The 20,272-nt window shown below is 35.9% G+C and overlaps 1 protein-coding gene across 3 annotated transcripts in view; it reads right to left on the minus strand.

Moving 5' to 3' along the window:
* PPME1 (protein phosphatase methylesterase 1) overlaps positions 1 to 20,272 on the minus strand; it is a 60,650-nt gene that overhangs the window by 24,154 nt on the left and 16,224 nt on the right. For 2 of the 3 annotated variants that reach the window (XM_032358942.1, XM_032358943.1), the window contains 6 exons: positions 14,618 to 14,711; positions 13,969 to 14,061; positions 8,287 to 8,344; positions 7,768 to 7,819; positions 2,109 to 2,263; positions 921 to 1,011 (listed from right to left, as the gene is read on the minus strand). In XM_032358942.1, the coding sequence (XP_032214833.1) occupies positions 921 to 1,011; positions 2,109 to 2,263; positions 7,768 to 7,819; positions 8,287 to 8,344; positions 13,969 to 14,061; positions 14,618 to 14,711 (543 nt within the window). Of the gene's footprint in view, positions 1 to 920; positions 1,012 to 2,108; positions 2,264 to 7,767; positions 7,820 to 8,286; positions 8,345 to 13,968; positions 14,062 to 14,617; positions 14,712 to 19,182; positions 19,277 to 20,272 lie in introns of all 3 variants that reach the window. The other variant, XM_032358945.1, reaches the window with a different exon arrangement.

Consider the following 20,272-nt stretch of genomic DNA (forward strand, 5'->3'; position numbering starts at 1 on the left):
CTGTCTGCTAATGCAGTCAGCAGTATGCTGTATGCAATATGAAAATACAAAAGAAATAGAGGATATCTTCTGCCCTTATGATGTAGGAAAAGCATTAAGAGAAACATGAAAATTCGCAATAAAAGCGTATCTTTTAGGGGAGTATTAGAAGACTAAAGAGGTAAACAGTACAATATAATACAGACAGAGGCCTCTAGTTATTTAATCAAATGAATGGAGGAGTTAGAAAAAGGGTCTAAAAAAGGAACTAGACATGATTTTAAAGAATACGCAGGAAGACAGGATACTAAAGATATTTTATCCTAAGACTGATTTCCTTGTGGGGGAGACAGTATATTACTCATTTCTGAAATTTCACCCTTTAGCACAAAGTTTTTAATAAATATTTAATCAAATAATTGATTGAATTAATGAACAAATTAACAACAGAACAGCCTTAAGTGGAAGTCATAGCCAATTCTGTCCATAATTTTTATGAAAACTATTTAACCAAAACCCAAATAAAAACTAAGAAAGGAACCTATGTCCATTCTTTCTGTTTCTCCACCGTTTTCTCTGGAACCCAGAAAGTGAATCTAGTACCATGAAGCATCAGAAGTGAAAAAGGCCTTAGAGCCTAATTTAGTCCAGACTCTTACCTCAGAGATGGAAATAGCTAGACAGCAGATGATCCATAATTATTAAAATTCTAGGAGGCACTATAGTGTATTAGAAAAAGGATGGATTTTAGATAACTGGGCCAAGCATGAAACATTTAAATATTTAAAAAAAAATTCTGCTCTTTATGTAACTGTTTCTGCACATGATAAAGCTAAGGCTTGGAAACTGAACTACTCCTTTGAACTTGGTGCCTGAATTGATGAAAAAGGGCAGCTACAATCTAACATTTAGAATATAGACAATATAGATTTGTTGGTTACCTCCATTCAATGGCATTCTCTAGAGACTTGAAGGTTTTAGGTCGACCACGTAAGAAATTCTGCATGCTATTAAGTGCATCCATGGCTGTACCTAGATGTTAAACAAATATTTTAACTATAGCACTTAACATATTCTAAGCATTTACACTTGCTGGGATAACCGTGTACATTCGCCCTTAATGACAGCAGAATTCAGTGATGCTTTGGGGAAAAAAGATATAGCTTAAGAAAATTCAGAAGACTGACGTGAAAGCCAGCTTCCAAGATGGCCTCCAGTGATTTTTGCCTCTTGGTATTCACTCCCTTGTGTAGTCTTCCCACACTGAATAGGGGCTGACTTATATAAACAATAGTGTAACTTCTGAGGATGGGTCATAAAAGACATGGCAGCTTCTTTTTAAATGTTAAATAAAATAATGGGACACACATACAATTAAAAAATTATGCAGCCACAAAAGATATTTACAAAGAGTTTTTGATGACATGGAAAATGACTATATAATGTGGGGTGTGGGTGAAATGGGGGAAAGTGTCAAAAGGTACAAACTTGCAGTTATAAAATAAATAAGTCTTGAGGATGTAATGTACAGCATGGTGACCATAGTTTAAAATACTGTATTTTATACCTGTTGTGTTTTTTTAAGATTTTATTTATTTATTTATTTGAGAGACAGCATGCATGAATGCGAGCAGTGGGAGGGGCAGAGGGAGAGGCAGAGAATCTTAAGCAGACTCTGCACCTAGTATGGAGCCCTACATGGAGCTCGATCTCATGACCCTGAGATCATGACCTGAGCCAAAACAATGAGTCAGCTGTTTACTGACTGAGCCATCCAGGTACCCCTTTATTGTATATTTGAAGGCTGTTAACAGAGTTGAGCTTAAAAACACTCGTCATAAGAAAAAAATCTGTATGTTATCTACACATAATGTGGTTATCATTTCATAATATATACATTGAATCATTATGTTATATACCTAAAACCAATAAAAGGTTATATGCCAATTAAAAAATATATCTGAGAGTGCCTCTGCTATAAAATAACATAAAAAAAGATATAAAGACAGAGGGACATAGTTCAAGATGAGTAGAAATCAACAATAAATTAAAATAGGATAATAATAATCTATCATGGATGTCTCTTATAAATCAAAGATTTTGATTTAGTCAGTACTAAGAAAACTTACCTTCCACAACATCAATCATACAGAGACCCAAGAGGCTTGGCACCAGGTTCGATGATGTTGTGTGGACTGCAATAGCACCACCCATACTATGTCCAATCAGCATAATTGGAGGAGGGAGGTCCCCATACATGGCTTCAACCACATTGCCAACATCCCTACAAAGAGAAGACTGTAAAAGTCATTTTCTTTTCTAACTCCTCCCTTTGGTCTGTTACTATAGGTTAGTAAGTAACTATGGGTCCTAAGACTGTAAAGGTCTACTGGACCATCTTGCAAATATACCTATGTAAATCTCTTATTATGCCCCCCAGTATCTATACATGTAGCCTCACATCTAGCTCTTTCTGATAAATGGGACTAAGAACCCAAATTTTCTCTTTTTCCTTTTTTTTAAAGATTTATTTATTCAAAGAGAGCATGTGCAGAGGGGTGCAGAGGGAGAGGCAGAGAACCTCAAGCAGACTCCATGACGTGTGCAGAGCCTGAGAGGGAGCGCAATCCCATGACCCTGAGATCATGACCTGAGCCAAAATCAAGAGTTGGATGCTTAACCAACTGAGCTTCACAGGTGCCCAAGAACCCCAATTTTTAAATTTTCTTTTACATCACACTTTCACTATTCCACACATTTAGTACAATTACATATTCTCTTTATCTTTAAAAAAAGATTTTGTTTATTTATTTGACAGACAAAGATCACAAGTAGCCAGAGAGGCAGGCAGAGAGAGAGAGGAGGAAGCAGGCTCCCTGCCGAGCAGAGAGCCCGACGCCGGACTCGATCCCAGGACCCTGAGATCATGACCTAAGCCAAAGGCAGAGGCTTAACCCACTGAGCCACCCAGGCGCCCCATATATTATCTTTATTTTAAACCTAAGCTTGAAACTGGACAAATAATGTAAGCTCTCTATGCCACAGTTTCCCTAACGATAAAACAGGAAAACAATTTTATTAAGCATTATAATGTAGTAAAATTTAGAGTCACAAGATGAATTGCAGCCCAAGTTTAATTTTTATTATGTGGAATTGAATTATTTAATCTCTCAGTTTCAATATCTATAAAATAAAGATAAGAATGTGATTTATTAGAAAAAAAGAAAATGACCTACTATTTCAGACTGCCTTGAAGAGTAACTAAAACAGTGAATGAGGGATGCCTGGGTGGCTCAGTTGGTTAAGTCACTGCCTTTGGCTCGGGTCGTGATCCCAGGGTCCTGGGATCGAGTCCCACATTGGGCTCCTTGCTCAGCAGGGAGCCTGCTTCTCTCTCTGCCTCTGCCTGCTACTCTGCCTGCTTGTGCGCTCTCTCTGACAAATAAATAAATAAAATCTTACAAACAACAACAACAGTGAATGAAAATTACTTTGAAAAGTGTAAATGCTATGCAAATGTTACTTACTCCTTAAAATTTGTCATATAAAGTTATTTGAAGTAGTAACATAAATGTAAGTACAATGTTCTGAGAAACAAGATGTTCAGAGCTAATTTTTATTGGCTTCTGTCCTAGTCTTTAATTCTGAGTGGATCTATTTAACAAAGTCAAACCTTAAAGTTTTGAAAATGAGAAGTGAAGTAGGAACTTGGGTTTGATTTGTCTAGAGGCCCTCTTCACTACAGCAATAGGTAGATGTGGTGTGTTTTTAGAGACTACTGGCTCTACTGTCTTCTTTTGGGAGTGGCTGAGTCAGTTAACTTAAAAAAAAAAAAAACAGTTTTTTCTTGCTGTATGTTATTATATACCTCAAGCATCCACACAGTGTTATCCAAATATAGCAGTTGTGGATGTAGGAACACAGCCTTTTGAATATGATCTCCAGAGCATTCAGAGTGGCAAAGACAAATGTTTTCAGAAGGAATTAATCTTAAAAATCTCATAAAACAGGGGCGCCTGGGTGGCTCAGTGGGTTAAGCCGCTGCCTTCGGCTCAGGTCATGATCTCAGGGTCCTGGGATCGAGTCCCGCATCGGGCTCTCTGCTCCACAGGGAGCCTGCTTCCCTCTCTCTCTCTCTCTGCCTGCCTCTCCATCTACTTGTGATTTCTCTCTGTCAAATAAATAAATAAAATCTTAAAAAAAAAATCTCATAAAACAAATACAGATATGAATGGGGTAGCTGTAGCATCTGCAGACAATCTGGGAGATAAGGAGGCCCACCTAATTTTTTAAGAGAAAAAAGTAACAGTTTAATATTCCTTTGGAGTTAAACTTAAAGCTAAAAGTTTTGGTTACTAACAGTATAATAAAGTAAAAAGTTGCTACAGAAGGTTATCTAAATACAGGTCTCCATAAAACACTAAGTAACTAAGTTGGACTGGTTCTGTGATATCTGCTTCATGTGTGCCTGAAGGTGGACAGGGTCTGAAACAAACGAACTCTAAAATGTATCTAAGCTTAGGAAAGTTATAGTCCATCCAGGTAAAAAGTGGTTATGATCAATCACTTGATCATTTACCACCAGGAGAAATTTTTTCTTATTAAGATTAGCCAAACTGCCAAGATTAGTGCCTTGACACATGTTCTGAAGTTACAGAAAAATAAAGATGAAGTAGCAAGTGTTATCTAGAAAACTAGACTGTAACTGGATACATCACAGTTTTGGCGAAGGCTTTGTAAGGAGATTTTATCATGCTTATTAATACTGGGTTCATTTTCTGAGAAGCAACATAGCATATCACAGACATAACAGAAAAAGAGTATCAGAGCAATCTGAGCTCAAATCTTGTTTCTTCTACTTTCAGCGGAATTGTATTTTATGTAGGGTTGAGGTTCTGAAGTTGATACACAAGGCAAAAATTGTGCTGTCAGTACTACTTGAAAATCCGATTAATCGTCCATTAAATATGCTATTTTGAGATTTTTGCTTCAGAGTGACTGAACTCAGAAATCATATAAATGTTTTATTGCTCTGACTATTTCACAAGAATCCAAATTATTGGCTCTTCTGATTCTTGGTAACCATCTTCATCATTCTAGATAGTCTTAATTATCTATTTTGTTTTTAACTTTTGTGAGAAGTTTTCAACTTATTGTCTCTCAGCTCTAATTCTCACACCCTTCATTGTATGTTCTCCAAAACTGGCCTTTAAATATTTTCGCCTTTCCAGCCGGCATAATGCTAAGCTTTATCAGTAGAGGGCACAAGAGAGACATTAGAGAAAGAAAAGGTTTTGCAGCTAGTTCAAGTGCATTTCTCCACAAGCTCCTGAAGCCTATGTGCCTCTAGCACCCAGGACCTGCGGCATGGGAAGCCTTCCAGCACACAGCTTCCCTAGTGCCCAAATCCTGCAGCACAGGTGGCTTCTCTAGCATATCATCCCCAACATACCCAATTTTTTTCCTAGCCTTATTGAGGTAAAATTGGTATACAAAAAATAGTAAATAATTAATGTATACGCTTGTCTTACCATCACTTCCAAAAGTTTCTTTTTGTGTGAGTGTGGGTGTAACATGAGATCTACTCCCCTAACAAACTTTTAACTCATTGTTAAGTACAGGCACTATGTTGTATAGCAGCAGATCTCTGGAACCACCCTCAATATTTTTGTTGCAGAGTGCCTCTAGTGAGACACCTCTCTGTGAACAGTTTTCCCTGTACCCTAGAGGGCAGATATCTGGCGAAGGTCTGCCAACATGGCATCCAAATGACTTCTCTGCCCTCAGTAAACCACAGTCATGCCCTCTACAGCAAGGTCTAAATCTCAACCTCTTCCACTGGTGTTCCACCTCTGCCCAAGGGGATTGTGGCAGCTACTTACACCTGCTATTCCTATATTCTTTCTTTCTTTTTTGAAAAATTTTCTAGCTTTATTGAGGTATAACTGGTAAATAAAATTATAATATATTTAAAGTATATAATATGATGATTGGGTATATAGATACGTGAAATGACCCCCACAATCAAGTTAATTAAATATATGTTCTTTAATGTTCTACTTCTTACTAGCAATTCTTCATTACTCCAATGCCTTACTATATTTAATAAATCTTTATATTAAACTTGCCCTGTTCGAATTCCTATGTGTTTTTTTTTTCCCTGATTGTCCCAGACTGATATATTATTAGGCAATGTATACTTAAGATCCTCAATTAATTCTTCAAATTCCTGGAGAACGTCATTCAAGCTGTCATAACTCTTTGGCAGCCTGGCACTTAGATGATGTATCTCACTTTTTGTCAACAGTCAGGAAACCCTTTAAATCCTTAAAAATTGTTCACAAATCTTTCTCTAGGTATCACTAAACACCTGATCATTTTGGGCTTTACTGTTCTCACATTACAAAGCATAGTATGAACAACTCAGAAAACAGATTCTTAACTCCCTTTTCATGGCTTCTCAGAAATAAGTTCACTGAATGGAATGGTGTCATACAGTGTTATTTCTCTCTCTCTCTCTGCCAAGCACTGTAGTTGAATGATCACAATTCTGCTCTCTTAACTATGTGACCTCATACAGTCAGTCAATCTAAGTTTCCTCATTGGTTTAAAAAAAAAGATAACATCTGTACTACAGAATTAATAATATGGATAATTAAAATAAACACCTTAAATAAACTATTTATTCTTTTTTAAAAGAGATTTATTTATTTTAGACAGAGAGTGCAGCAAGGAGAGAGAGAATCTCAAGCAGACTCCCTACTAAGTGTGGAACCTGATATGGTATTCAATCTAACGACTCTTCAGATCACAACCTGAGCCAAAACCAAGAGTCGGATGCTTCAACAAATGTGACACCCAAGAATCCCAATAAATATTTTTCTTAATAAATGCATAATTTACACTTAATAAAGCCTGGAAGACAGAAAGCACACAAAGAGCATGAACTATAACAATAAACTATAACAATAAACCTAATGAGTTTGAGTTCTGAAGGAAACATGATTTACTCTTGGATTAAAGCTGCTAAAGTAAGAAGAGACAAGATAATTTTTGGCCAAAGTTGGTGAAATACTTCAAAGACCATGTATTATAGCAGGGTGGTTAGAAGAATCCTGTTTAAAATATAGGTTAATTGTTCCCAAACACCAGTCACAGGACTGGCTGTATAAGATTTCTTTATATAGCTTTATCAAAAATATAAATAAATGTTCAGATCCCCCTGGTAGAAGCACTAATTCAGCAGGTCTGGGATAAGGCCAACCGCCTGTATTTTAATCATTCCTTCAGTGATTCTAATGAGTGACCAGGTGTGAGGCTATTGTATATACTACCACCATCTTGTACTTTGAGGCCCAGGTAATTATTTATTCTTCAATACTTTGTTCTTGTCTTACTAGGAAGTTGGACAAAGAAGGTGGGCAGGTTACCTTAAGAACATCTTTCAGCCTTTTATATATAACCACTTTTCAAGCATAAGTTCCCAATAGTATCCAGATTCTATTCAACTCTGTTAATAGAAGAAAACTTTGTAAAAGGCAACACAAACTCAAAGAATTTTTCAAGTGCTTTATTTGATGACTAGAACACTGAATGTATCAAGAAAGATGGATGTTTCTTTCAAGATTAAATACTAAGGAAACACTAAATACAGAGGAAAGACAACAGAAGTAAAATTTTCTCTATGCTAATTATTGTCCAACAGTCTCACCAGGAGAGTAATAGTTATACACTATTTATAATAGTAATGGAAGCCAGGTGATGTATAAACAATATTACATTACTTACTTTGCCATTGTTTCTGCAGACAGGTCTTCAGAATTCTTGACTTTTGTTTCACCTAAAAAGAAAATATTTAAAAAATAAAATTCCCAATGATAGGAATTATAAAAGCAAGAGTATTCGCTTTCAAAAATCTCACTTTGGGGAAAGAAATGCAGATTTTATTATTGTGTATGATGGGCTTAGCAAGGGTTTTCTGTTACAGATGTATCTTTATAGTTGGCCATCCTAAGGAAGATATAATTCCTAGTGGCCTACTAAAGATTTATCCATATTCCTTATACATCACCAGCATCAGAATTTGGTTACATTAAAGGACTTTTTTATTTTTTAGCTAAACAACAACATATATATGTGTATTTATAAAATATCTTTTATAGAAACTAAGACTTTGCTCAAAGAGCCCAAATGGAACAGGCCAGGTTATTTTGTGGTCACACTGAAATTTACTGTAATACTTAACACTATTCAAAGGAGTTGGCAAATATATCATTGAGTCAGCGACTAATTAAGAACATCACTCACCATGACCTCGCAGATCTAAAGCCACAATCCTACACTGAACCCTACTAATGATCGCCGCCTAGGAAGATAAGGAAAATCTGAGTTAGCAAATTTTTCCCCATCAATAATGATAACTTTGTTGAATGAACGGCCATCAGAATTCAAGAATCTCAGAATAATCAAAGAAAGACATTTCACTTTTTTTTTCTTATTTGGGTACAGCTGACATACATTGTTACATTAGTTTCACGTGTATAACACAGTCATTTGACAAGCTTATACATTATTTTATGCTCACCACATCCAACACTATTACATTATCACCAACTATACGCTGAGCCTTTTATTCCTGTGACTTACTCATTCCGTAACTGGAAGCCTGTATCTCCCACACCCCTTCACCCATTTTGCCCATTTCTCCATTCCCAACCCTCTAGCAACCATCAGTTTGTTCTAGTTTGTTCTCCATATTTATAGCTCTGATTCTATTTCTTGTTTTTTTAGATTCCACATATGAATGGAATCATTCGGTATTTGTTTTTCTCAGTCTCATTTATTTCCCTTAGCATAATATTCTCTAGGTCTAACCATGTTGTCATAAATGGCATGATCTCATTCTTTTTTAATAAATAAAATAAAAAATCTTTTAAAAAATTAAGTGGCAAAGATATTGTCAAATTTGCTTTATTACTCTACATTTTAAAAAGGGAGTTTTTTGAAAGGAGTAATTGTCAATCCCAACTTTATCTTGAAAGCAGTAATTTATGATCTGCCTGTCATTAAACAAGACAATAAAGCTAAAAACAGATTTTCCATTCACTTATTTAATAAATCTTTCTATACTACATCTTTTAAAAATCTGGCACCAATTAATCATATGGTTACAGTATGAAAAAGATGGGCAATGTCCTTGCTCTCATAATGTTTACATCCCAGTGTGGCAAACAAAAATTAGAAAACAATGAAAGAACAAAGTAAATTCAGAGTGTAACATGTTCTATAAATAACGAAAAAGTGTTAGAGCATGTCCATAATAATTATTCTCTTTAAATGTATTCATTAGAGTAACAGAAGTAGAAACAGACTTACAAAACAAGATTTCATTCTTTTTGCTGGCTGAGTAATATTTGTGTGTGTGTGTGTGTGTGTGTGTGTGTACGCACACACGCATCTTCTTTATCAATTCTTCTATTGATGGACATCTGGGTTCTTTCGATAGTTTGGCTATTGTGTACACTGCTGCTATTAAAATTGGGGTGCATGTGCCCCTCTGAATCACTGTTTGTATCCTTTGGATTAAGACCTAGTAGTGCAATTGCTGGGCCATAGCGTAGCTCTATTTTTAATGTCTTGAGAAACCTCCATCCTGTTTTCTAGAGTGGCTACACCAGTCACTCGGGAGAGGGTTCCCCTTTCTCTGCATCCTCCACATCTGTTGTTTCCTGAGTTGTTAATCTTAGTGACTCTCATTGTAGTTCTGATTTGTATTTCCCAGATGCTGAATGATGCTGAGCATTTTTTCATGTGTCTGTTAGTCACTTATATGTCTTCTTTGGAGAAGTTCCTGTCTTCTGTTCATTTCTTGACTAGATTTTTCTTGGGGGGGTGTTGATTTTGATGAGTTCTTTATAGATTTTGGATACCAGCCCCTAATCTGATACATCATTTGCAAGTATCTTTTCTCATTCTGTAGGCTTTTTAGTTGTGTTGACTGTTTCCTTTGCTGTACAAAAGCTTTTTATCAATAGTTCATTTTTGCTTTTGTTTCCCTCGCCAAGATTTATTTATTTTAATGAGAGAAAGGGAGAGAGCGAGTGTGTGCACAGGGAGGGGAAGAGGGAGAGAATCTTCAAGCAGTTTCCCCACTGAGAGTGAAGCCCATTGTGGGGCTTGATTTCATGATACATGAGATCATGACCTGAGCGGAAACCAAGTGTCAGATGCTCAAGTGAGTGAGCCATCCAGCCACCCTGGTTTTTTTTTAAGGTTTTATTTTTTTATTTGACAGAGAGACACAGCAAGAGAGAGAACAAAAGCAGGGGGAGTCGGAGAGGGAGAAGCAGGCTTCCCACTGAGCAGGGAGCCCGATGCAGGGCTCCATCCCAGGACCCTGGGATCTTGACCTGAGCTGAAGGCAGATGCTTAATGACTGAGCCACCCAGGCATAACCCCTAGCCACCCCATTTTTTTCGTAGTTTTTTGATTACTGGTTCAAATTTGTTTCTTGTGATTAGTTTATTCAGATTTTCTATTTCCCCTGTTTCAGTTTTGGAAGAATGTATGTTTCTAGGAATTTAACCCTTTCTTCTAGGTTATCCAGTTGGGACACTAGGATTGCTAATTTTAGACAAACAGCTTTTCACAATTTGGTATTATTTCCTTAGAACAGATTCCTAGAAGTACAACCTCTATTTCAAATGATATAAATACTGATAATTCAAAGTGCTAAATTACTTCCCAAGAGAGCTCTATCTGACACTAAAGAAAAGAACAGTGAAGTAGGAGTTGGAAGATGTGATTTCTAGTCCCAATGTTTGAAAATATTTGTTTTCTAATGCCTCTGCCAACACTAAGAATAGTTTTTGGAAAATATTAATTTGATATCTAAAAAAATGATACCTCCTATGTGAATCATATCTGATTACTAGTGAGGATGAACTTTCTCATGGCTGTATGTTCTCCATGAACTGTGTCTTCATGTCCTTTGGTCTTGCATATCCTGTGTCTGGGATTTTTCTAACCATGTTCCATCTTTTGGTATCAGCCATATGTAAAAATGACTTACTGACATTTGATCAAAACTTTAGAATGATTTACTTTCTCAAATAGGATACAATGAATAAAATTTATCCTTTTCTTAATTGTTTTAACTTCTTCAAGGAATAACTATTGAGCACCAACTCCAGGACAGGCCCGGTGTGTTGTCATATTAAGAGTGAATAAGCACAGTTTCTGCTATCAGGGAATCTCATGATCTAGCAACATAAATATCAACCACAGATGTTCATCTCTTCCTTTTGCTGTCAGTATACTTGTCCTCCGGCTACACTAGTACCTTTTTGTTTCTACTTTACTATAGTATTTTACCAGTTAACATGTGGGTGGATGTCTGAGAGTAATTCTGCCTCTCAGGATCATTAGGTGCTTGGGCTTATTCCTGCTGTTTGCCATGGCTGCCTTCTCAATCATGTTCTAGTGTTTACAAAAATATGAGCTCTGGAGTCAAGTCAATTGCCAGAGCACTAATTTTTACATAACCATTTTTATTTCCAAAGTACTGTCACATATAAACTCATTTAGTGGGCTGGTATACTGTCAGGAGTAACAACAACAAAAAAGGGCAGGTAAATTTAACCAGCAAAAGTCCAAGCTATTAATATTAAGCTCAGTGGTAAGGAATTTCCTTGATTATACAAGTAAACCAGATAACAATTGGGACATAATGACCTATGTATAAAAGACTTTCACAAAGAATGGGATGCTAATAGATGTTTTAGAAAAAGCGAATTGGGTGGTCAAATACATTTGGAAGACACAAGTGAAATGAAATAGATTTATTTAGAAGAACATCCTAAAGACCTTAATAACATACTGATATATAGTGAAATTCTGACAGAAATCAGAGGAAGATATTATATGTTATATTTCTTAAACTCATTTAATCATAAAAACCTTATTTCATTCATGGAACTTGTAATTTGTAGACTATACTTTGGTAAAAAAAGAACTAGAGATTTCCTCTGCACTAACACATATAATGTCAGCAGCTATTTATCAATCACCTCCTCTATGCCACTCACTTTCCATGTTATTTTATCTTTTTATGAAAAAAATTTATTTAATATCAATATATGTTAACAAATCACTTATTATAATATTTGTACATGACTTTAAAATTGACAGTTTTCATATTCCACTATTTTACATAATTTTCAAAGAAATCTTGAAGTATAAGAAGACTTTATTTGGAGAGTAAAGGCTTACATGTCTTGTTCTATTGGTTCAGGGGAACTGGAATACAGTTACTACTCCAGCTCCTACATTAGGAACAGGCATGTGATGCTATTACTCATTCATTCAAGAAACATTGCTTGAGCATACAATTAAGTGCCAGGCATAACTAAGCCATGGTCTTCACCTCACAATCTAGTTACCTAGTTGAGGAATGTAAATTATCAAAGCAATGCTACTAAAATGTGAAATGTGGCTAGTCCAAAATGAGACATGTTATAAGTGCCTTACTGAATTTCAAAGACAGTATAAAAAATAAGGTAAAATATCTCAGTACTAATTTTTATACTGATTACTTATTAAAATGATAATACCACAGGTACAATAGGTTAAATAAGATATATACTATTAAAAACAATTTCACTTTTTTTTAACCTATTTTATGTCTCTACTAGATTTAAAAATCACATATGCGGCAAAAATTTACATACATGGTTTGTGTTATATTTCTGTTGGATGACACAGGTGTAGGGAGATTAAAGAGCCTGGCACTTAGAGCCAAATCAAACAGCTATGTTCTAAAATAAGAGAAAGAAAGTAGCAAACAAGATAGGAATCAAATCATTTAATAATTTAATAACAGATGACTAAGTGCTTATGTGTCGAGAACTATTCCCAATAATCCTGCTGCCAGGAACATAATGGTATATTCAGGGCCCTCCTCAATTTCATAGCCATCTAGCTCTCGTTACCCAGTACTGCATTCCCCCTTGCTCCCATTTTTCTGTCCCTTAGACTCCCTACTGGTAAACAGAGGAAGTATGTACATCTCCCTGATAGAAACCAGAAGAAAAATAGGAATAATGCTACTATGTTCCTTAGCAGCACCTCTCCCTTGTACAGAGTCAAGAAAATCAGGAAGATCTAGAACTGGTAGCATTCACAGAGACATACATCCTCTATTCTAGACAAGGGTATCTTCAACCAAATATCGTTTACCTCCCAGTAGCTTTAATGATCTATTTTAATATAATTAAAATATAAAGCATTATTGGGGCACTTGGGTGGCTCAGTCATTAAATGTCTCTCTTCACCTCAGCTCATGATCCCAGGGTCCTGGGATCAAGCCCTGAATTGGGCCCCCTGCTTGGCAGGAAGCCTGCTTCTCCCTCTCTTACTCCCTCTGCTTGTGTTACCTCTCTTGCTGTGTCTCTCTCTGTCAAATAAATAAATAAAATCTTAAAAAATAGAAATAAAAAATAAATTAAAAAAATAGATATACATATATACATAAAGCATTATTTTAAAAAAGAAAAAAAAATTCCAAATATTTATGGAGCATCTCCATGTATAAAGTACTATGCTAGGGTCTATGAGGGAAATAAAGGATAGATATTATCTCTACCTAAAGCACCTGAATAGAATATTTCTGCTTACCTATTACTTAGATTACTTAGATACAGACCCCCACATTTGACCAGGAGCAAATCCCATCTCCCTCATCCCAATGCAATATATATAGAACATTTTATAAAATGTTTGAAGAACTAATGGATTAAAGCTTACCCTAGAGTAAAGAACAGGTGATCTTGGGCCTACCATGAAAAATATTCACAATCAACTCACACCTCTAACTTTCTTATATCAAGCTATACGAGTGAACACATATGGAAGAGTTAGGTTAGTCAGATTCAGCCAGAAGTAAACAATGATTGTGCTAACATCAACTTCTTTTATCAGCTACTTACTTACCGTGAACACAGCCCAGGATAGGGCAGAATGGCCTCCTCCATGCAGAAGTAGGAGGACGGGACCCTCTGAGCCACTCTTATAAACTCGGAAAGTGTATGAATAGTTAAAGATAATGTATCTAAGCTTTTGCTCACTGAAGTTTTTGATTTATTATTTAATCGTAATAATACTGATTAGAAAACTCAGGCAGTACCAGACTCTATATAGAGCTGCAGACTTCCAAACTTAAGAGATACTTAAATAGAAGTTTCTGAAACACCAAACCCGTTTTGAAGCATGGAGCCAGTATGACCACTTTTTCAATGGGGACAAAAAAAAAAAAAAAAAAATCCCTTTGCCCTGTAGGTCCCTGGTTTCTAGATGCTAAACTGATTCAACTCATCTGATTCATGAAACCTTCCCCTGGGCCCTTAAGATATATATCAGTGTCAGGAACTTAATTCTTAATCCTTTCCCCATGCATTAGACAATTATGTCCCAGTATGATACTGGCATAGACTTACAGGTTAAATTCCATGCTGTACAATTACAGATGGGGAATAAAAATGAAATAAGCAACAGGACTAAAGAACACTTTAGAAACTATTAACGTGTCTTCTTAGACAGCATTATAAGCTTGCTAAAGAATAAGCCATTTTGCAAAGGATATATCCTTGCCAGTTTCATTCTCTACTTCTACATCTTCCATGGACTCAAAGTACTGACTCCAAGAAACAGGGGAGAAGTCTCGCTTTCTTCCAGGGCTAAGGGGGAAAAAAAGAGAGAGAGAGGGAAAGAGAGTTCAAGTAAAAAATAGTTATGCATGAAAAGATAAAATCTTGATCAACAAATGCTAAATGTAAATATGAAATGAAAATTGGAAGGGTATTTTCTCTTTAAGAGTGAGGAGTTCTCATACAGAAACCATCACGTAAAGATGTGTTTTTAAAAGTTCAAGATATAAGAGTAAAAATGTCAGGATTTTAGAAAACTCATTAGTATATTTTAATCACAAATATATCCCATGTATACACACCACAGAACCTGCTAGTTCTCTCTTCTTGTTCTTGGCTATCGGCTCATTCCTATCCTCTCAAGCCATTTTAATATCATTCCTGCAATAGTCATTTTTGTTCACTATTCCTTCTTTACACTTTTAATCTCGCACATTATTTCATGCTTTTTCATTATTTCCAACCCATCAATATACAAGCTTCATAAAAGGCAAACTGGCAATGCCTTGACCTTCTAGGAATTTATCCAAAGATATGCTCATGCAGAAATGAAATGACTTATCTATTTAATGTAGCATTGTTTGTAATAGAGAAAGATTAGAAACAACTTAAATATACAGCAACAGGTAATAGATGAAAATAGTTGTGGTACACAGAGAAATAATATTTAGTTACAAAAAGATGGAAGCAATTATATGCTGATAATATTCTTCGTATATGGATAAGATACACTGTTAAGTAAACAAACAAACAATGCACCATACTACTATTTGGGTAAAAACAGGAAGTATGTGTAAATATAATTGCTTATATATGGTTAGAATATCTCTGAAAGAATTATAATATAACATTTGATATATCCTGGAAAGGGAACAATGACTGGGAGATGGGAGGGACAATTTCCAATGTACATCCCTTTCTATCTTTTGATTTTTGAACCATGAATTATTTTTTAAAAATTACTCTAAAACAAAAATAACCAGTAAATGTCTGTTTACAACCTCTGTCTTCAACCTTGGATGAAATACAAGAAAGGAAGCCTGACACTTACCTTATTTCCATATCTATTCTCCTCAGTAATGGAGAGAATTCAGAATTCTGTCAGCAACAAAACGTTACCTCCTGCCAGATATCTTCCTATATATGCCATGGAGGCAAATGGAGAATATACACGAAGTATAATACAGAGCCCCTTTTAAAGACTTAAGTTAATACAAAAGCACTCTAGGTTGACTATAATATGGGAATTACAATGAAGCAACTGCACCATTAGGTATTCTTTCAACAGCTAAATATTTATTGAACAGTAATCTATTCTCTTCTGGCATTGAACAGATCAATAGTTCTCAATCCATATAACAATAATCACCTAAGGAGCTTTTAAAAATACTGATGCTTAGGTTTCACTTCTAGAAATTGCTTTAAATGGCTTGAAGTGTGGCATAGGCACCGATAATTTTTAAAGTTCCCCAAGTTGAAAGAGAGGTGCTAGGAATACAAAGGTAAGTGATTTGGAATGAGAGAAGAGTTCAAATTCCTCACAGTTCCTACCATTTCCCTATAATTCCCTATAAATCCCTAACAGTTACAGTATGGATTTGGGCAAATTCAAATTATTTAAATTCTTTCTGCCTTGGATTATAGCAAGTGAATAAAGTATGTTTTTTTCTTTTTCTTTTCTTTTTTTTTTTTGAGAGAGAGAGAGAGAGCACATGTGTGTGGGAAGAGGGTAGATGGGAGAGGGACAGGGAGAGAATTTTAAGCAGGCTCCACTCTCTGTGGGGGGCTTGACAGTGGGGCCGATCTCATGACCTCAGCTGAAACCAAGATTCGGAGGCTTAACCAACTGAGCTATCCAGGTGCCCCAAATAACATACATTTTAAAGGATTCTAATACATCTGGCATTTCACAATCTGGTTTCTCTTCATATCATATAAATCTTTCACCTTTTACTAATAATACATCTGGCATTTAGTAGTTGCTCAGTAAATGGGTAAAATCCTATCTTCTGATAGAAAAACTGCCTATACAGAAGTAAACTGCAATTTCAAAATAGACAATTTTTTTCTGGTTTGCTGGTTGCACCTGAGTTCCTACTGGAAAGCTAAAAGTAGAATTCTTAATTCTACGGATTCATCAGTCACTCACAAATCCACCTATGCATATACTAATTTGAGTATAACAACCACACATAACATGTCAAACACATCATAATGGATTCTAAGTATCTATGGATGAATTTTTGATGTCTGGACCTAGGATATCATCACAGTAATAGTATCTTAACATTTACTGTGCCACAACAGTGAATCATTTTGCCAAGTAATTTACAGGCATGATTCCATGGGTGGAAGAAAATATTTGCAAATCATAGATCTGATAAGGAGCTTGTATCTAGAGTATATAAAGAACTCACAAGTCAGTATAAAGACAAATGACCTGTTTTTTTTAAATGAGCAAACAATGAGAATACACATTTCTCCATAGAACAGCTCAAATGACCAACAAGCACATAAAAAAATACTCAGCATCATTAGTTACTAGAGAAATGCAAATCAAAACCACAATGAAGAACCACTTTACACAACCAGGATGGCTATAAACAAAAAGATCAATAAAGACAAGTGTTGCTGAGGATATGGAAAATTAAAACCCACATATATTGCTGATGAGAATATAAAATGGAGGAGCTGCTTTGGAAACTAGTTTTGTCAGTTCCTCAAAAAATTAAACACTGAGAAATACCATGTGATTCAGAAATTTCACTCTTAGGTATACCCAAGGGAAATGAAAACAAATGTCCACCTTAAAATATGTATAGGAATGTTCACAGCAGCATTGTTTGTAATAACTAAAATGGAGAAAAATCTCAAATGTCCATCAACCATTGAATGGACAAATAAACTCTGGTATCCTAATAATGGAATAATCATTCGTCAATAAAAGGAATGAAGTTTTACAACCTGCTATAACATGTCCGAACCTTGAAAATACTATGTTGAGTGAAAGAGGCCAATCACAAAAGATCACATACACTATATAATTCCATTATTGTAAATGTCAAGATTAGGTAAGTCTATAGATAGAAAACAGATTAGTGGATGCCTAGGGCTGGGAGGTTTGAGGGAACATGAGGGCTAAACGCTAATGGGCATGAGGATCTTTCCTAGGGTGCTGAACGTGTTGTAAAATTCATTGTGGAACTATGTTACTATGCTAAAAAAAAAAGTGTATACTCTAAATGGGTCAGTTGTATGGCACATGAACTTGACACTCAATAGATTATAACACTAGTACACGATTTAAAAAAAAAAAATAGAATGAGAAGAAGCCAGGTCAGATGGAACAAAATATAAAATAAGATCATAGAAATAAATCCAAATATATCAAGGATAGATTAAACTCACTAGAATATTCTCTAGGATAATCCATGCAAAAAAATGAAGCTGATCTGAAACAAATATCCTCAGAGGAGATTTTTTTTTTTAATTCCAGCTGTATACTATTTTATTTTATTTTTTAAAAAAGATTTTATTTATTTACCTGACAGAGAAAGAGAGACAGCAAGAGCAGGAACACAAGCAGGGGGAGTGGGAGAGGGAGAAGCAGGCTTTCTGCTGAGCAGGGAGCCCGACATGAGGCTCAACTCCAGAATCCTGGGATCATGACCCGAGCCGAAGGCAGACACTGAACGACTGAGCCACCTAGGTGCCCCTGAGACAAATGTTCCAAAGTAAGAGAGACAAAGACATTGTAGCCAGATACTAGCCACAATAATTTAAGGCTAAATATTCTTTCTCAAAATTCAAGGGATTTTTCTATCATTATCTAAGAAAGGTACTACTGTTGAGATTTTTTTTTTTTAAGATTTTATTTATTTAATTGACAGACAGAGATCACAAGTAGGCAGAGACGCAGGCAGAGAGAGAGGGAGGAAGCAGGCCCCTTGCTGAGCAGAAGCCCGACGAGGGGCTCGATCCCAGGACCCAGAGAGATCATGACCTGAGCCGAGACGCTGTCTCTCTTTCTCTGTCAGGTTTTTACCCACTGAGCCATCCAGGCGCCCAGAGAGTTTTTTTTTTTTTTTTACTAAGAATCTTTTTATCTCCCATATTTCTGAATTTTGATGTTAAACTAGAACATGCGACTGTCTAGAAGATTCCTTAAATTTTCTCTTCTATTGAATTTATATCTACTATACATATTTTCATTCCCAAGAGCTATTTCTTGTTCTCTGAAAAGAGGTCCCTTCCCCTCTTTTTTAAAGAGCACTCTATTCTTGTTTCATAGATGCCATATTGTCTCTTGTCTCTCTGACAAGAGATCCTAGATTTTTTTAGGATTTTATTTTGTTCTATGCATTATTATTTCTTTTTCTCATTTTGTCTTTGTACCTGTCTTTTGTGTTGGAGGCTTTCCCTGGATATCTGGTGATTCTATGAGAGAATAGAGCTTGCTGACTACTAAATATGACATACAGTTAATAAGTAGAGATCTAACCTTTTAAATGGGGGACTCTTCCCCAAACATCAGAGTCTGCATGTCTTTTCTCAGGCCAGTCATTTGTCCGGAGAGAAATCCTCCAATCTCCTGCCTGGGGACATAAGACTAACTGTTAGCCTTCTGGGAAAAGATCTGAATAGTCTCATTTGTTTATTCATTCAACCAACATTCACTGAGCACGTATAAGATACTATTTTAGGGACTGGGGATACCTTTTGTCTGAACAAAACAGACAAAACCTCCTACTATTCTGGTGTTTGCACTTCAACAGAAGGAGACTTAAGTAAAAATTTGTCAGGTAGTGGTGTCATGGATAAAAAAATAAAGGTGGGGCGGGGGACAATGAATGTCAGGTTAGGAAGGGCTATAGTTTTAAATCAAGGGGTTAGGAAAGGCACCTTTAAGCAAAGACCTGAAGGTAAGGGAGCAAGCCTGAGCGTGTCTAGAAGACAGAAGGTATACCTTTACTTAATCCCTGCTCTCATCCTATTGCTTTACCTTTGTTGCCATATTGTCTCTGAGTCCAGAGACACTCTGGTCCAGTTTCTCTAGAAGTTAACCATCACACTGAGGGAAAGGAGATCTGGGACTTTAAAGGTGCTTTATACAGATTTTCAATCAATATTCCTGTTTTAGCCCCCTTTCAAAGGTACTTAGCTCCTACAATTCCTGAGCCTGTATGGGGTTATGATATGGATTAGCCTGTACTTTCATTTTCCTTCTGTGGGTAGTTTTCAGTTTGCTCTTCTCTGCTAACAGTCAACTTGCTATCTTCCTAAATCTTGGTAGCCTATCTATATTCTCTCCTCTATTTTGTCCTGTGGTATTATTCCTTTTTCCAAATCACTCTAACATAAATTAATAGGGTTTGATAAGAGAATGAATGGATTAATTTCCACAACTCCTCTCTGGGGTAGCTATTCCTATTTTGCAAATGAGAAAACTAAAGCCAAGGGAGGTTAAGTAACTCATCCAAGACACAGAAAGCAGCTGAGCTAAAATCTTATTCTCAGGGTTACTTCTATATCAGTTTTCAATACTACCTTCAAAATAATACTAGGTTCTCTATTCTTGAAATCACCCAAGC

This window comes from Mustela erminea, chromosome 9 (assembly GCF_009829155.1).
Source record: "Mustela erminea isolate mMusErm1 chromosome 9, mMusErm1.Pri, whole genome shotgun sequence".
In the NCBI taxonomy this organism is placed as follows: Eukaryota; Metazoa; Chordata; class Mammalia; order Carnivora; family Mustelidae; genus Mustela; species Mustela erminea.